Source organism: Lissotriton helveticus, chromosome 2_1, assembly GCF_964261635.1.
Source record: "Lissotriton helveticus chromosome 2_1, aLisHel1.1, whole genome shotgun sequence".
Lineage (NCBI taxonomy): Eukaryota > Metazoa > Chordata > Amphibia > Caudata > Salamandridae > Lissotriton > Lissotriton helveticus.
The window spans coordinates 707642256-707658616 of NC_136059.1; the positions used below are offsets into that span (position 1 = coordinate 707642256).

The window sequence follows — 16361 nt, forward strand, 5'->3', positions numbered from 1 at the left end:
TGAAGCGTCTTGGGGAAGCTTTTTCTTCTTCAGGGGGATGACATAGGAGTCCACTGGCTGTGAAGTGATCCTCCTCTTGTAAAGGGTCAATTTGCCTGTGTCTGCGTCGATAAAACGCTCAGAATCCTCTTCTGAGTCGAGTACCCGACTTGAAAGTGCCCCTGCCGTTGAAGAATCCGACTTCTTTGGCGTCGATTTTGTTGAAAAGGCCTTCGGCGCCTCTTTTGGCGGCAGAAGGAAGAGAAGTTTACCCGCAGGCTTCACCGGAACGTCCATCGGCTTCTGTGGCGATGGCATCGGAGCCGACGTAGCAGAGGCCTTCTCCCTGATTCTCTGTAGTGAAGAGGCAATGAGGGACGCGTCACTTACAGTGGCCTTTGGCACCGACGAGGAGGTCTTGACCTTGCCCTCGGATCAGACGTCCTGTTGGCCCTTCTGTGTTTTGGACGATGATGCCGCAGCCGCCGACCCAGAGTCCTTGGACCGATGCGCAAATGTGCCAGCCTTCGATCCTTGTGATTTTGTCGGCTCCGTCTCCACCACGCGTCCGACTAACGCAGTCCCAGTCGGAACCGGAGCCGTGTCGCTGGCTTTGGCGGGCTTTGCCGGCGTCGCAGCGGTTGACCCGTGCCGACCACCCTTCTTAGAGGATCCCTCCTCTGGCGCCGATTTCGAATCGACAGATTTCTTCGACTTCTGTGGACCGGAGGCCGACGGAGTCGATGAAGCAGCGGGTTTAGCCGTTTTTGGTGGTACGGCCGCCATCTTCGGGACGCTCGAATCCATAAGTTTCGGTTTCGATTTGGGGTCGGCCATTTTAGGTGTAGTCGATACCGTAGGTTTCAGTTTCGGTTTCGATACTGGCTGCGCAGCAAGTATGTCCGTGGCCGGGCCTGAAGGCGGGGCCGTGGCTTGCGGTACGGGGTCTTGGGTAAGGCCGACAGGCGATCCCGTGACCCGTTCTTGATCTTCGTAACCTTCGGGGCATAGCTCATCCCCTGAGCTATCTTCCGCGGCCCCATAAACCTCTTCGACGTCCCCTACCTCGTCGACGTATTCAAGGCCTTGACCCACGACTCCGTCGTCGTCTTCCGGATCTGCCTCGACCTCCGTCCCGGGCGGGGAGATTTGAAGATGATGGCTCCGGTCCTCCTCTTCTTGGTCGCCGAAGATGTTTTCGGGATCCGGGGCCGCTTGTCTGGCCTCAAGGCGCACCGCGCGCCGAAGCTTGAGTGTCTTCTTGGACCTGAATCTTGCGCAGGCCATGCAGTTGTCTTCGTTATGGTCTGGTGAAAGGCATTTGTTACAGACCGGGTGCACGTCTATATGTGGGTATTTTGACCCACAGAGCGGACAGTACTTAAACGGACTCCGCTCCATGCCGAAAAGTTGCGTCGTGTCGCGATGAGAAGGCCTCGATGTCCGAAGAGTGAAACTACTCCGCTGATTCCGACTCCAAGAGACGGAAGAACTCGAGACCGTGCGCAAACAATACAGACGTAAGAATATAAGGCCTTTTGGCCGTAAAAAATCTAGTTTCTCTCGGTTCCGACAGAGAGACGTCGAGACCGCATCCGAACCCAATGGCGGAAAAAAACAATCTGGGGATGGAGCCGATGCCCATGCGCACTGTAGTCCAGGGGAGGAGCCACCTATCTCAGGATACTTCGAAGACTCTTCCAGGACAACAATGTGCGATCATCCGGACCCAACACTAGGCGGCGATCTAATGCGAAGATATGAATTTAGCAGCCCACATGCCTCGAACCAAAGGTTACACCAGTGAAAGAATAAACAACCCAAAATACAGATGAGAAATAATCAAGAAGCAGGAAAGTACCTGAAACAACAACAAAGTGAAACTAAGAAATAGTAAAAGAATTTCCAAAACCAGACCGACTTCTCTCCTTCATACGGCTGCTAATTTACCAGTTACGTGGTTCAAGGCACACTTAAAATGGCTGAAAAGGTAGGTGACAATGCATAACCTCATGCACATTACGTAATAGTGACAAATAAAAACAGCAATGTGAAAATTGCAGGATGCATACACAAATGGAAAGCGCATGGTAATGGCAGTATATTCTGTGGAACCTGAGGGACGCAGAGGGAGTCAATGTGTAAGGTGGATGCCCCTTTGCCAAACCTCTTTTGCCCCTGCTATTGTTGCCCCCGAACGCCCCCAGGAGTATCCCCATGGTGCCTGCCGCGGTCTCTGGGAAGAGGGAAGAGTGTCTTGGGAAATGGTTGTGGTCCCAGCAATGTACTGTTGCTTTTGAAAGGAACCCCTAGGGGTGGATGTTTGAAGGGCACGCAGCTTTGGCAGTGTCTGTGTTCCTTTTCTCTTTTAATTTTTTGCAGCATCTGGTCAACCTGAGAGTCGAAGAGTTTTTGCCATCAAAGGGCAGACTGAGTCAGGCATTGCATCTTGCCAGAACACTAGCGTAACCCAAAAGCCCAGAGAGTAAGTAGCATCCAGGTCACAGCGAATGGTGGAGTTGGAGATGATTTTCCCTCTGCCACCAACTCTTCTCCTCTTTGCCTATACTCACCTTGGGGTGCTAAAGGAAGCTTCTGCTTTTCATCCCAATGTGCCCGGTCGTATTATGAGATTAGGCCAATGGATTTAGTGATTCTCCAGTGGGTGGCTGCCTGCACTGCTACCATTTTCCCCGATGAGTATTTTCTTGCTCTCCTTGTTGGGCAGGAGAGCATCTCCTGCGGCTTGGGTGTTAACATGCTTGTGTGTGGTATGGATTGCGAGGGGAGTCAGGGAGGACGTGACAACCCTGTATGTAGGGTGGATCATTTGGGTAGGGTTTGTATGTTTTCTCCACCTGGGAAGTTACTACCCTTGCTTGAATAGGTTCTTTGAAGGTGTCTAAAGTGGATTTCAGGATAAACATTTCTTATTTACATGTAACTGCATGTCAATTAAACAATAATACCTAAAACTGCATTAGGATTAAGAGTTCAGGATCTTTCAATTAATCTAAGCGACACTATATGTGAATATCAGAGTGCTCTAATTTGTGGCTCTTCTTTGTTACACTACCACTTCCTTTGATTAGGCATACAAGAATATACTTAATGTGTTGGACTGAGTTAGACTCACAGAAAGAACAGATGGCACACTTAGGGCAAAAGCCTAACTCAGACTCTTTACTTACCTAACATCTGTAAAGGTTGGATGTAGTTCACTTTCATAGCTGAATCGCTTCTTAAAGAAATCTCGAATGCATTTCACATCTCTATCAAAATACCTAAAATAAATAAACACAAAATTAAAGATTTACTGGAGAATGGCATTGTGTCCAAAGTGCCAAATTTGCTTTTTAAGATGATTTCTTAGTCTAGCTGAGTCTTCGTTAAGAGAACTAGATCATATAATATTATTCTCCTCTCATAGCTAAATGTTGTGGGGAGACATCTTGGCAATAACCAAACATGAAAACAATGTGGTGCTTAAAGTATGTCTACATAACACTCTATAATCAAGAGCAACAATGTGAGAGATCATGGTACTGGATCCCCAATACTGGAGCAGTACAATGCCAACAACATTAGAGATGTTATATGAAATACACACCATTCAGCATTAAGATGTGATGTGGACACCATTTGTGGGAAATCAATCATTGTCACTCGATCCTCATCATCAATCATGATATTGAACTCATTGAAATCGCCATGAATCAGGCCATGGTTAGCCAGCTTGACAATGAGTTCCATCAGCTCACTGTACACGGATGAAGGGTCCTCCATGGAACGCACCTGGCACCTAGCAGAGTACAAAAGAAAAACATAAGTGCAAGGAGAAGCGCTAAAACCTCATTTTCTGAAGAACAACAAAATCATATTATTCACTTATGACTGGATACTCTTAACAGGAGCTATAACGGTATTTCCAGATTCAAAAATTTGTAGAGGGCTAATCACTGTACTTAAAATAATGAAACCTGTTCAGAAAGTATGATTCAAAACAGATATTATGCTATTTAATTTCAGACAGATTTTTATTAAAAAAACGTTACTTTTTCAAACCTGAAAAACTATCTGCAACAGCAGGCGAGTTGAGCTTTGAAGAAAAGGAACATACTATTGGATGACATAGTGGATGAAATCTATGCAGTATTTGGATTGGTGGAGCAAGTTTTAATATGTCATTATTTAGCAAATATTTCATGAAGGGAAACCTGAATTTCTTAAATGGAGAAGCTGAATGTTCTGAAAGTTTAGCTGTGGTAATTTTAGGGACATTCTTAACTTGCATGGCAATGTGCTAAACAGAGTGAACATTAAGTAGGTCTTGCCTTTAGTTTGCCAATGCTTTTTGCCAATGCCGTGCATCATCAGCAAAAAGAGGGGGGGTGAAGGGGCAAATGACATCTAGCTTGGTGAGACATGCATGTGGAAATGGCGTGACACGTCACTATTCGGATTATTTTTCCAATTACTCCCCCAAGATGCAGACACCACTCAAACTGTATTTTAAAGCGCACGTTTACCACTACGGGTATCTTGGTGCTAAATAACAGATGTTTGTTGGAGCATGAGGCAAGTGGGAGGCTACAAAAAAAACGTTAGGAGTGGAGAAAGCAGCAGAGGAGTGTGGGGGTTGAGGGAGAAGAGAGGTCATGGGGTGTAATTGAGGGAAAATGTATTCCACAAGGGGGAAGAGAGCAAGAAATCCCATACACTCCCATGGAATGCTAAAAGAACAAGCATTTACAATGCAATGGTTTTGCCTTTGTTAAAGTTAGAGCTATTGGCATTGCTCTTGACATTATTTTTATTTATGTTTTTTAACATAAATAAATGGCATTGTCATTTACAATGCCACTAGCTTTATCTCTCGCAAATGACACACGCAGAGCCCCCCCCACACACACACCCACACAGAGCCCCCCCCCACACAGCCTCCCACACACACATCCACACAAAGCTTCCCACATACACAGATACTCAGCCTTTCATCCTTACGAAGTTGATAAACCGCACAGCTTTAAGTTAGGAAACAAACAGCTTCCAGGTGTCAATAGCGCTAAGAGGCCTAACTGGGGTCAATACAGCGCTCTACAAATACACATTATGCGAAGCAAATACATTTCAAAATGTGTGAATTCACAATTAGAAACTGACCCTTTTGCTGTTCAGTGCTGGCTGGAAATGAGGCCAAATGCATGGCCACAGTTTCGAATCCGAAGAGCCCACTCAGGATTTTATCCTTAACAGGTCGATAACATGCCTACCCTTGAGGTAGGAAACACTAAACATCTATAATGTGTCAATAGCGCTAGGGGGATACATTGGGGTCAACTTAGCGCTCTACAAATACACGCTTTGTGAAGTAAAAACGTCGAATTTGTGAATGTATCACTAGTGCCTACTGTTTTCCAGTGGTCCATGCTGGATGTGAAGCAGGACATGTGCACCCCCCACCCCCAACTCACACAACATGAGACCGAGACGTGTCACCTCGCTTGTTACAACAATCTTCTCACTGTAGATTAGCACGAAAATGCGCTAAACATGCGGTAATCGTGGTGGTAACGCATGTTATCAATTACCTCATCACGTCGCAAAAATGTCAGCGTTACCAGCAACAGAAAGTGGCGGTAAAATGAAATACTCCACGCATAAATGCGGAAACTTGCATTGTTTATGATTCCTGCTTTTCATTCACCAGTCACGTGGGAGAAGGCTAAAGCAGGGTTAATAACGCTAAGCACACATTTCACCTTATGTAGTATCTATAAACGAGGACGCACATATTTAAAACAGTAGTCTATCGTTGAGATAGCGCAACTCGGTCGCAGAGGGTTCAAGGCGCTTTTACAGGCACTTTGAGTGCAGAAGTCATCAGAAAAAATTAACTAAACTGCTGTAAGCAAATCTGAGGGACCCACCAGGTAGCAAGTTGAAATATCCATTAACCCACTAAGCTCTCCAACTAGCGCAAAGATACAATTCAGCTCATACTGGGCACTATAAAAGCACAGCAAATATTACTCGGGTTGTGTCCTACCTTCCAAGCCCAGCAGCAGCAGTAAAATAGCGGGAGGGAGCCTCAGCTCAGTGACCACTCTGCAGCTCTCAGTGACCACTGCGAGCTGTTTACTGGCCATGCTGCATAAATTCCTGTGGATTTGGGCCCAGATCTTTGGACTGGGGTGAATGTGTGACATTGATCCACATTCTGTCCATCATTGTTGTGTTTGCAGGTACCGCTCTAAGTGTACTGGGGATGCTCAGACGTGAGTCCCAGGCACTCCACACCACTGGAATCAAGCTAGCCGGGCTGATGAGAGGTGTTACCTCGAAACCGGGCCGGTCCTCGGATGCTTGTTTCCGTTCTGGGAAGGACATGGCTTTTGTAGTTCGGACTGGACTGTTCCCATGGGGCACAGGGTCAGCGCTGATTTGCATATCGCCATTGTCTAACCCAGGGTGGTGTGGAGTGGAAAAACGATGGATTTGGGCCCAGATCTTTGGACTGGGGTGAATGTGTGACATTGATCCACATTCTGTCCATCATTGTTGTGTTTGCAGGTACCGCATAAATTCCTGTGAGCATTCTGGGCAACATTCGGTGACCAGTTTCAATTTGTCTGGAGATCCCATCCTGGGGACATGTCAGCAGCTATTCTGAATAAATAACCCCCAGTGACTAGTCTAAAGAACTCGAAGTGACCAGCCAGGGAAATTCTCAGTACGATTGCGCATCCTAGTAATCCTCAATGACGCTGTCAGAGCGCACCCTTCATGCCTATGAACAGTCTCACTGCGAGTAACCCTCCGTGGTCACTTACTCTTGGCGCACCCCGACACCTCTCATAGTGAGCAACAGCGGTGTTACTCACCCCACTGTACAGTGTGAATAACGCTCACTGCACACAGAGTACCTTTAAACATGATCACAGTGATTACATCTCAGGGGCCGGTCTGAGTACGTTTCGGAGACTATGCAATCTTACAATGCTGCGCTCAGAGTGCCCGTCTCTCAGCGACCGGACTCCCTGCACAGCCTGGAGAACTGAAGGTGCCCTGCCCGTATGTCTGGAGTAGAAACCGGCCACGTTCCTTGGGCGGGCCCAGCACAGCGGATACATTAATGAACATGCGTGCATGGTCTGTAGTGCGTTCACCCCCATTCCTCACAGCCCCCTCCCAGTGGGGGCAGCGGCACGTGGCACTGGTTCTTACCGGAGATGTACTGCCGCCTGCCCTCGTCCAGGTGAGTGGAAATTACGTCCCCCATGGTGATCCCTGAGCCGGCAGCAGCTACCAGAGAGCGGCCCGGATCCGAGGCGCGGGTTCAAGTCCTCCGGCGGGCAGGAGACGCAGCGACGCCGGTGACCCTCCTGTGGGCAGATCTGCGAGGGTAGAGGCGGTGGCACCTCACAGGGAGAGGACCCTCTGGATGAGCTGTGGGCAGGAGCCCTGGGAGCGCAGACGCTATGAAGACACAAGCGCCGCCTCGAAGCCTCCCTCGCACTGCTGCAGCGCTCACTCCACGCGCTCCCTCCCAGCTGCGAGCGAGACTCCTGCAAACAAATGAGAACAAGCACCTACGAGCACACGAGAGCGGGAGGGGGGGCGGGAAAGAAACGAACAGCGGGAGGGGGGGGGGCGGGAAAGGAACGAACAGCGGGAGGGGGGGGGCGGGAAAGCAACGAACAGCAGGAGGGGGGGGGGGCGGTAAACACGAATAAAATATTCCGCTTACCTGATAGCCGATGTCAGGCAGACGTCCCTCGTTGCGTGCCTTCCAGGAGAAATGAACAAAACAAACCTCCCCCCTCAAAAAAAAAAGCACCGCCCACAGCCGCATGACGTGGGCCAAAAGCGAAAAATTCTCGGGAACGCCCCCGAATCTGGTCCGGCCTTGACGGACAGATCCGGCTCCCAATGGCTAGCCTCCATTTATGGAGCTAGCCAATGGGAGCAGGGGGCGAGTCCCTGTTCCCCACTGTAAGACATAAGGTTTTCCTAGCGCATGCGTACTTCGTACGCATTTTGCTAGGCAAAACCTAAAAAGAGACCAATAAGGTCCCTGGATGTGAGCAGCGGAATGAAACAAGTTATCTTACCAAATTGGTCGCAAATAAGCTATGCTTTAGGGGAGGGACAAACAAAAAGAGAAAGGAAAGATGAAGAATAAGAAACAAATGACACTGACAAGACAGGTAACCAATGGTAAGCAACAGGTTGGCCAAATGCCACTTTAAGTATTGGTATTATCCACAATAAGCCTTTCACAACAGACCACCAAAAGTGGCCTATATGCTAGACCTAAAAATGATTTTCACACTGGATTACCTTGTGTTCCAATATAATTTTAAGGTTTGTGAGGTTTTGCTTTCTCTCAGACTTTCATTATGGAGGTCTTCTAAGCTATAAAAAATAAGAAACTTGAACGTATTTAGTCATCTGAGACTTGCTTGTCCTTGTAAAATGTATTTAATGAATGGCTAATATCACACATTAACCTCCAAATTTAAAGACGCAAACTAGTCACAAATAGCAAATACCTTAAGATGGCACTCTCAGTCACGCACCAGATGGCCCAACAAATGTACGTTCACGCCTCTTTTGCTATGCAGCCAGAAATACTGCAGTGTCTTGTCTGCCATCACAAGTTCAGTAGGACATACTGAACAATAGTCGTATTGCTGGAGCATGGCTGCACTTTATTTGCAATTTCAATATTTGAGCTGCTGTTATCTAAATGTTCTTCCCCTGGAATTACAACACAAGGCATTAACACGAGCACAAACAGATGAGCATCTCAAGCCCAGACTAGTCCATGTCATGCTGAAGGAAACTAATCAATGTGATTACAATCCACATTTGTGATTGTGATACTAGGATCAAAGGTCCCAATGTCTTGTGATCTACAGGGAGCTATGTGAAGGATTGCTTCCGATACATTTAACCAATAATCTGGTTCATTGCAAAACCATATGCCTTGTAGGTCCCAGAGACTAAGCTACAAGTTTTCTATCTGGTTACAACACTAGTTTTGTTTTATGTATGACTTTTAGCTAAATAATGAGATCATATTGGAATTAGTGCCCAGTCAACCAGTCAAATCACAGCATAGCTTTGGGATTGTCCAGCTGCTATATAGCAGTCATAACATTGCAAGTAATTTTTAGTATGCTAAATCATGGTACTTTACATCACAGGTAGTTAGTTTGGCAAATCTTCATAAAACTTTGCAAAAAAAAATCCACTTCAGCTTCTTCCTGGAAAGTTTCAGTGTGATCAGTCAAACAGGGGCTGGGAAAAAGGGAGTGGTGGTTCCAAACCGCAATTATACCATGCATTTTCCATAGTGAAATTTGAACAGCACCTTAGCCCAAACAGCTAAACAAAATTTCACCAAATTTAGCAGAAAGCTAGATCTTTTACAAAATACCTGCTTTTTGTGATAGAATATAAATCTGTTCATTAGGTTTTGAAAAATTAAGGTTCAAATATATAGATTTTTGGGCAGTTGGTGCCCAGATATGTTCCCATTGGCCAATTTAAAGGGACCTAGTCAATCTTGATTGGTTGGTCATGAACTGAACAATATGGTGTGGCAGCCATTCCAGGACGCAGGTACATGATCCTGGTGTCCTGAAAATTAATACAAAATATGTAAGGGGAAAGGGTGAACACACCATGACCCCAAAAGGCACGTGAGGAGGATCCCTGAAGGATGTCGAGTGGCTGGTCACAACAAAATATTTGCATTGACTCTGGGATATGGTCCCCGATGAAATGCATTGTAGTGAATGGCAGGTTTTAAGGTTCACAAAAAGGAGCAATATTAAGTGTGATGGCAGATTTTAATCCCATTTTAAATCATTTGTTGGTGGTACCATACTAATTTTAGGTACTGTGGTGCATTCTAAGATGATTTTACTCAGTGTAAAATGTTCCTCTGCTGGGATTTGATGAAAAATGTTTGAGAGAAAAGTGTTTTCTTTCATGATTTCACATACAGGTTACGGCAGGTGCTACACAATCTAAAATGAGAGCATATTTTCTAGAAATTCACTTTGTCTTCCTCAGCCGTGTGAGAATAAAGTCTGACAAACTAAGCAAAAGTTATACTTCCAGCAGGAGTAGCAGCATGTCAAATGATTGCCCAGTGTTCCACTGCAGTCTCTCACAGTGTTCTGATGAACAACTAGAGCACTAACATTCTTTTTTATAACAAAAATGTGGCACACCTGCTGCCATCTTGATTGAATCAAAGCTGTGAAATGTAAAACATTTCCTTTATAGATTAACAAAATGAGTGGACAGAGCATGCTCTTGCATGAATTTCACAACTTCACATTTTGGTCAGACCCCAGGCACCAGAGACCACTGTTGTGGGGGTCTGTGATGGACATTTGCCCACAAAGTGCACTAAGACGAAGTACACTGTGTAGAGAGTCCAGGCAACCCTTAATGGTTTACAGGGCTTTCTTCAAAACTCCCAAGTGCTCGAATTTGTGGCAGAGTGGTCGAACAGCTTAGGCTAATCAAAGGGGAGTGTTGAGCATATGTTGTACACACACAGTCAATAAATGAAACAATTAAGAAATTCTACACCAATTTAAAAAAAAAAGGAACACAGGATTTTGTATTATTTTAGGCACAAAGATCTTAGTGAACGGGTGAGTACTTTTCAATATAGGTTTTCAGCATTTAAGTAGACAATACTGTAATCGTGATAAAGGTACTCTATGGGGAAAACAAACGCAGCATAGGACCACTTGTCAACGACTTACAGGACTGTGCTTCAGGACTGGAGTTAAGTAGGGGGCAAGGTACAAGACAACACCAACAGGTCACCTCAGTTGGCTCCGAGTTGTCCGGGTGCAGAGGTGTTGTTCGGGACAGGCGGCCTGTTGAATTTAATGGGAAACAGTACCTGCAAAAAGAAGCTGCAAGTGGAGACGGGGGGAGGGGCTACTCCTTGAGAGATGCTGTCTGTTTTGCGCAGTGCTAGCAACCCCCAAGGTTTTTGGAGGCTGAACAGCTGCATGATGAGTCATCTTTGGCACAATTGTCAGGACAAGTTCTTGCGGCTCTTTGGTGTCCTCCTGCTTTTTGAGTCAGTCAATTCTGACATTCTGGTGCCAGGGGCTCCCATAAATACTAGATTTTGAGGCACTAAGGGGAGCAGGTAATGTTCCTGATCTCCTGAGGGCATTGGCTCTCACAGCTGGGGTCAGAAACGTGTCTGTGGTAGTAGGCTGGACAGGACAAGTCTGCCAACACACTAGAGGACTCGTAGGTTTCAGGGGGCACCTCTAAGGTACCCTCTAGGTGAATGGTATAATACATCTTATATTGGGATCAGTATAAATTTATTAAACCAAGGTGTCTGATACCACATCATAGATTTCAGTGAAGCCATTATGTAGCCGAGTAACTCGTTTTGACCAGTGCCAAGGACATACCTTAAGATGGCTATCCTGTTCACTTGCAATATCTAGCAATTGAACTAGAAATGATGGTGCCATATCTGCTCTTTCAGATATGTCCTCACTTAGGATATAAAGCACCCTGCCTTTGGGATGTAAGGCCTGCTGTAGGGGTGGCTTACATTTACCATATGCAGTGATATAGGCCTGGCACACAGGGTGTGAGCCATGTCGTGTTTTCACCATGGTTTGCACCATGTCATGTTGCAGGGATTCTGCGGAGCCACGGAACTATACTTGGGATCATAGAACTAAGTAGGCAGGGACTGAGTCATGCTCCCACCTGAGTACGCATGAGCCCGGGAACAACTAGCTTTGGGGTCGCACTTTCCCTCTTACTCACATAGAAACTAGTAATTAGACACACTATAACACATCACTCCCGGCCCTTTCAGGTATCACGGTTGCGGGCCACCCTTTCGCTCTCACACTGGTACTAGTCCACAATAAGATCTGACAGAGTCACGAGAAAAGCTTAAAATGTTTATTTGAACTATTGTGCTCTAGTATGCAGTATACGTGCCACAATAAGATGCCTAACGCAAATACGGCCAGCATAGTAAGTAATCCATCAATCATAAACTGAGCTGTCATTATATCAGACAGGGTAGCTTAACCCCTTCACCTTCAACAGAAGCAAAATTATTATATATAAGAAGATCTCTGGGTGTATGCTGTAAACCCAGTACCTTAGCATACACAGATTAAAGTTCTACATCTCAGGTGCTGTCACAATCTCTTCCCTGGAAAGATCCCTCTCCAAGTGTGTTGTTACCTATTCATGCATACCTATATGGCAGAAATATTTGTTCCCAAACAACAGCTGCCTTTGTGTGTTTTGTTTGGTGCTAAGGCCTGACCAGAACACAATAACAAGTGTCATTGTTGTTTGACCTAGTCTACGGTGTGTAGACTAAATCCCAAGAAAGAACAGAATGTGAAAACAATGACGTTCTGTGTAAGAGTACAGTGTGGCACAAAGCAAAATACGTTTGTATAGTAACATGCGCAAAGCAGAGGACAGTCTGCAACGTGCTCATGCTAACATAGGGAAAACGACAATAGGCCTGCAAGGGACACATGATGGTCACACACCCTGCAACAGCAGTCTGCATGTAATTTTGTATTTTATTTTAAAATGAAAAAGAAAATTTTCAGAGGAAAACTAGCTTTAGAACCGCATTGATGGATGCAGAAAGAAGGGAACTGATGTCAGTGCACCAGTGGGGGTGCTTTATGGCTACAGTGACATCTCAGTGGTGTCATTTCTGACACAGAGTTGAAGCCAGCTCCCCCTATTGCAACGGAAAACGACTGAAATGTTTGCTGATCCAGTCTGACACTTGGGATATTCCAAAGGTGGGGACCTGCAGGTAGACGTATCTGAATAGGCATTTCTAAACTGGGGAGTTGCCACACAGCTGTTGAATTTTTGATGGTAAAAAACTTCAAGTAAAGAGGGGGGGGGGGACTTTGTCCCTAGACATCTTTCTTATATTTCAGGCTCTATGATTGAATACAGGAATAATCTCTTGCCTTTTTCTTCAGAGCCCCTGGCATTTACGGGGCTTACTCAATTCACTTCCTCTGACAGTCACCAGGAAATCATGTCTTAAACCTCTAAGGTGTTTGCAGAGGGCAGATTAGCCCCTGCTATGAACCACAGAAACAAATGTTGGAGAAGGGCACAGAGGAAACACTCCTTGGCAAATGATAGTACTATTGCAGCTTCCAAACCAAGACGATATCTTTAAGTAGTAGGCACAGAAGTATGCATTTAAACTTTTTAACATAAATTGCACAACACGCCTGCGATGTAATGAATCTGGATGCAGACTAAAGATATTATGGATGTCACAGTGACAAAGGGGATATATATATATATCGAAGCTTGTCACACCGAACCAAGGAAGTCCAATAATAGTAACAAAGAGCCGACCCACGAGGTGCTGGTGAACGGTGATTTATTTCATAAGAGCCAGCGCTGCCGCCATGACGCGTTTCGCCTCCAAGGAGGCTTGATCACATGACAAACAGCGAGCATCGAACTAGACTTTTTAAAGTGACAGTGCATTACATTGCGTCATGGAAATGAAGGAAATACTTCATAACGTAATTGCTGCGAATACATATACAACGGAAAAGTGGATAAAGCCCTAGTGGGCTACCAAGATAAAACATTAAGTAATGTACATATTTACAACCAATTATTTGTTTTTGAATTGGTAAAAAACAAGCTAAAAAAAATGTACAAATTACAAAGCTTGATCGAAAGGAAACACTATCATAAGTATGTACATGATAAATAAATTCATCTATGTACATTCTGGAGTGTTGAAAACCCAAATATTCCGACATGTATAAGAAAATATATAATATTTACAAGTAGTGCAAATAATGAAAAATTCAATAGCAGCAAATGGACGACACAAAGAAAATATGCTTTCAAAATTGAGCCCAAGTGGGCAAGTCACCTTGATAGTCATAGGCATATATAGTGCGTAATATAAAGTGCAAGATTTAGTAAAGTGCAAAGTATATGTCATTTGGTGATTCCAAGATTAAAATCAGAAACAATTGTATACTGAAGATAAAAAAGAGAAGAATTCATCATGTATACATCAGGAAATAAGTTTTACAGGGAACAGTTCAATGATCATTAAAATATCCGGACAGGCATAAGCAGGCATATAAAGAGAGGTTCTAAAGGCAAGTATAGAGGTCTTCCCTGTCATTGAGGCCATTTGGATTTTTGGTGTTCAATTCCAAAATATATCGAGTCTCAAGGAGACGGAGCTTAGCCTCGCGGTCACCTCCTCTCCTCGAGGCCTCAACACAATCAATTAAAAAGAATAGAAGTGAATCAGGGACACCTAGGTGTTTGTCCTGGAAATGCCTGGCAACCGGATAATTTTGGTCATGTCCAGAAATTGCCCGTATGTGTTGGAGTATCCTCTTGTGGGCGGGCAGCTTAGTGCTGCCCACATACTGAAGCCCACAAGGGCACTCCAACACATAGACGACATATTCTGTTTTACATGTAAGCCATTTAGAAATGGCAGTAGGATGCTCACAAAAAGGACTTTTGAAATGTGTCCTATTGCTGCCAAAGCGGCAGGCTTTACATTGGGGGCAGGTCTTGAAACCCTTCCTCAATGCTGACCAGGTTGTAGAGATCTTAGGTTCTATGGTGTTGTTAACTAAAGCCTTAGACATTGAGGGAGATCTTCTAAAAGTAAGAATCGGTTTGGTGTCCACCATGTGACCAATCACAGGGTCACTGCGAACTAGATTCCAATTCTTAGTGATTATTTTTCGAAGAGCCCCATGTTGTCTGTTGAATGTTAGAATAGCTCTGGAAGAACAACTTTGGACATCCTTAATTGCATCATTATTCAGTTGAACACCTCTCCTTTTAGGTATAAGTGCTTCCTGCCTGCTCACTGAGTTGGAACGTGTGATGGCCTTGGTCAGGGTTTCAGTAGAATAGCCTCTAGCCAAGAAGCGTAATCTGCATGCCTCCTGCGCAGCCGCGCATTCGGCATCTGTAGTGCAGATTCTTCTAATTCGGAGCATTTCCCCAAAGGGAATGCTCCGAATTAGGTGTGCTGGATGTTGGCTATTGGAATGTAAGATGGTATTTCCTGCACTCGGCTTTCTGTACAATCTGGTGTTGAGGCTGGTACCCTCCACAATTACCTCAACGTCTATATATATATATATATATATGATGGGTGTGCTGTCGCATTACCAGGTATGTAAATATTCTAAATTATACATATTTAAGTGACTCCATCTCTCATTTCTATGCTGGGTTGAGGGGTGAGAAGGTAAATGGCTGTGGAATGCCTAGTGGCAAAGAGGAGGGTGGCAGTGTCATGGGAGAACAAGTCCTTCACCTCAGACCAAGGTTTGGATAGCTGAGCTCATATACTTGAATTGTAAGATGGAAACTTATGCTAACAGGCTGTGCCCATCATCTCACACCTCAAAGATATGGGGGGGGGTGGACTCCCCAAAAATCTTATTTAAAAAAAAATGAAAACAAACACGTGTTTGATGTGCTAACCCTCTAGGAAACCTTTACACTGTGGTGGAGGTACCGCTACATTTTATGTGCAAGTGATCATTGGAGCATTCAGCTACATTGATCCATTGTTTGAGATTTTAATGATGCAACAAATCTATGGTCCACTTAAACATCTATGGAGCTATCTATGTGCCTTGTTAAATGCTGTCTTCAGATGAAATATTGTTTATTACTGCGCAGTCGCCCCAGTCTGAGAGAGGACTTGATTAATAAATAATATACTGTGACCATGATGCAGTAAGTAACCAATGCTTAGGGAGCTCCCTCTTTTTTGCACATCTTTTTGAGATACAGAGTAGCCTTCCATAACACCTTGTAACCTTTCATAACACATTTTCAAGTAGAACTAACTACTTCACTGTACTGATACTGTTGGCTATTTGCAAAATAAACATTAAAAAAAATTTCAGTTCCTGTACATCCTTCCATATGTCATTTACTAGAGTAAGCTATCTCTCATTCGTAGCACTTCAATTAAACAGTCAGTATGTGTAGATATGTTTCCATCCACATTTATCAGCAAGTTTATTTCATTATAACGTTCTTATGTGAATTGTCCCCATAACATCTTCTGCACTTCTTGTTTAAGAGAAAATTATTTTTTAATAACTGAGATGCATGAAAGAGCATATTTAGTACTTACAGTGGATAGCCATTAACAAGCTCCATAACAACTGCGTGTCTGTTGTAGTCATATGGTTTGGGAACTGGAAATCCTCGCTCGTACAGCGCCTGCAGAAAGACAAATTTGTAATTCGGTCACCAATTCAATTGGGTTAATGTCTCCCTACCTTAAAGCA

At 44.6% G+C, this 16361-nt stretch overlaps 1 protein-coding gene across 1 annotated transcript in view; it reads right to left on the reverse strand.

Moving 5' to 3' along the window:
* The window catches only part of RIOK2 (RIO kinase 2), a 149342-nt gene that overhangs the window by 66258 nt on the left and 66723 nt on the right, over nucleotides 1-16361 (reverse strand). Inside the window, exons 5-7 of the mRNA XM_078675435.1 lie at nucleotides 16205-16293; nucleotides 3590-3781; nucleotides 3171-3263 (exon numbers count right to left, since the gene is read on the reverse strand). Coding sequence (XP_078531561.1) covers nucleotides 3171-3263; nucleotides 3590-3781; nucleotides 16205-16293 — 374 coding nt within the window. The remainder of the gene's footprint in view (nucleotides 1-3170; nucleotides 3264-3589; nucleotides 3782-16204; nucleotides 16294-16361) is intronic.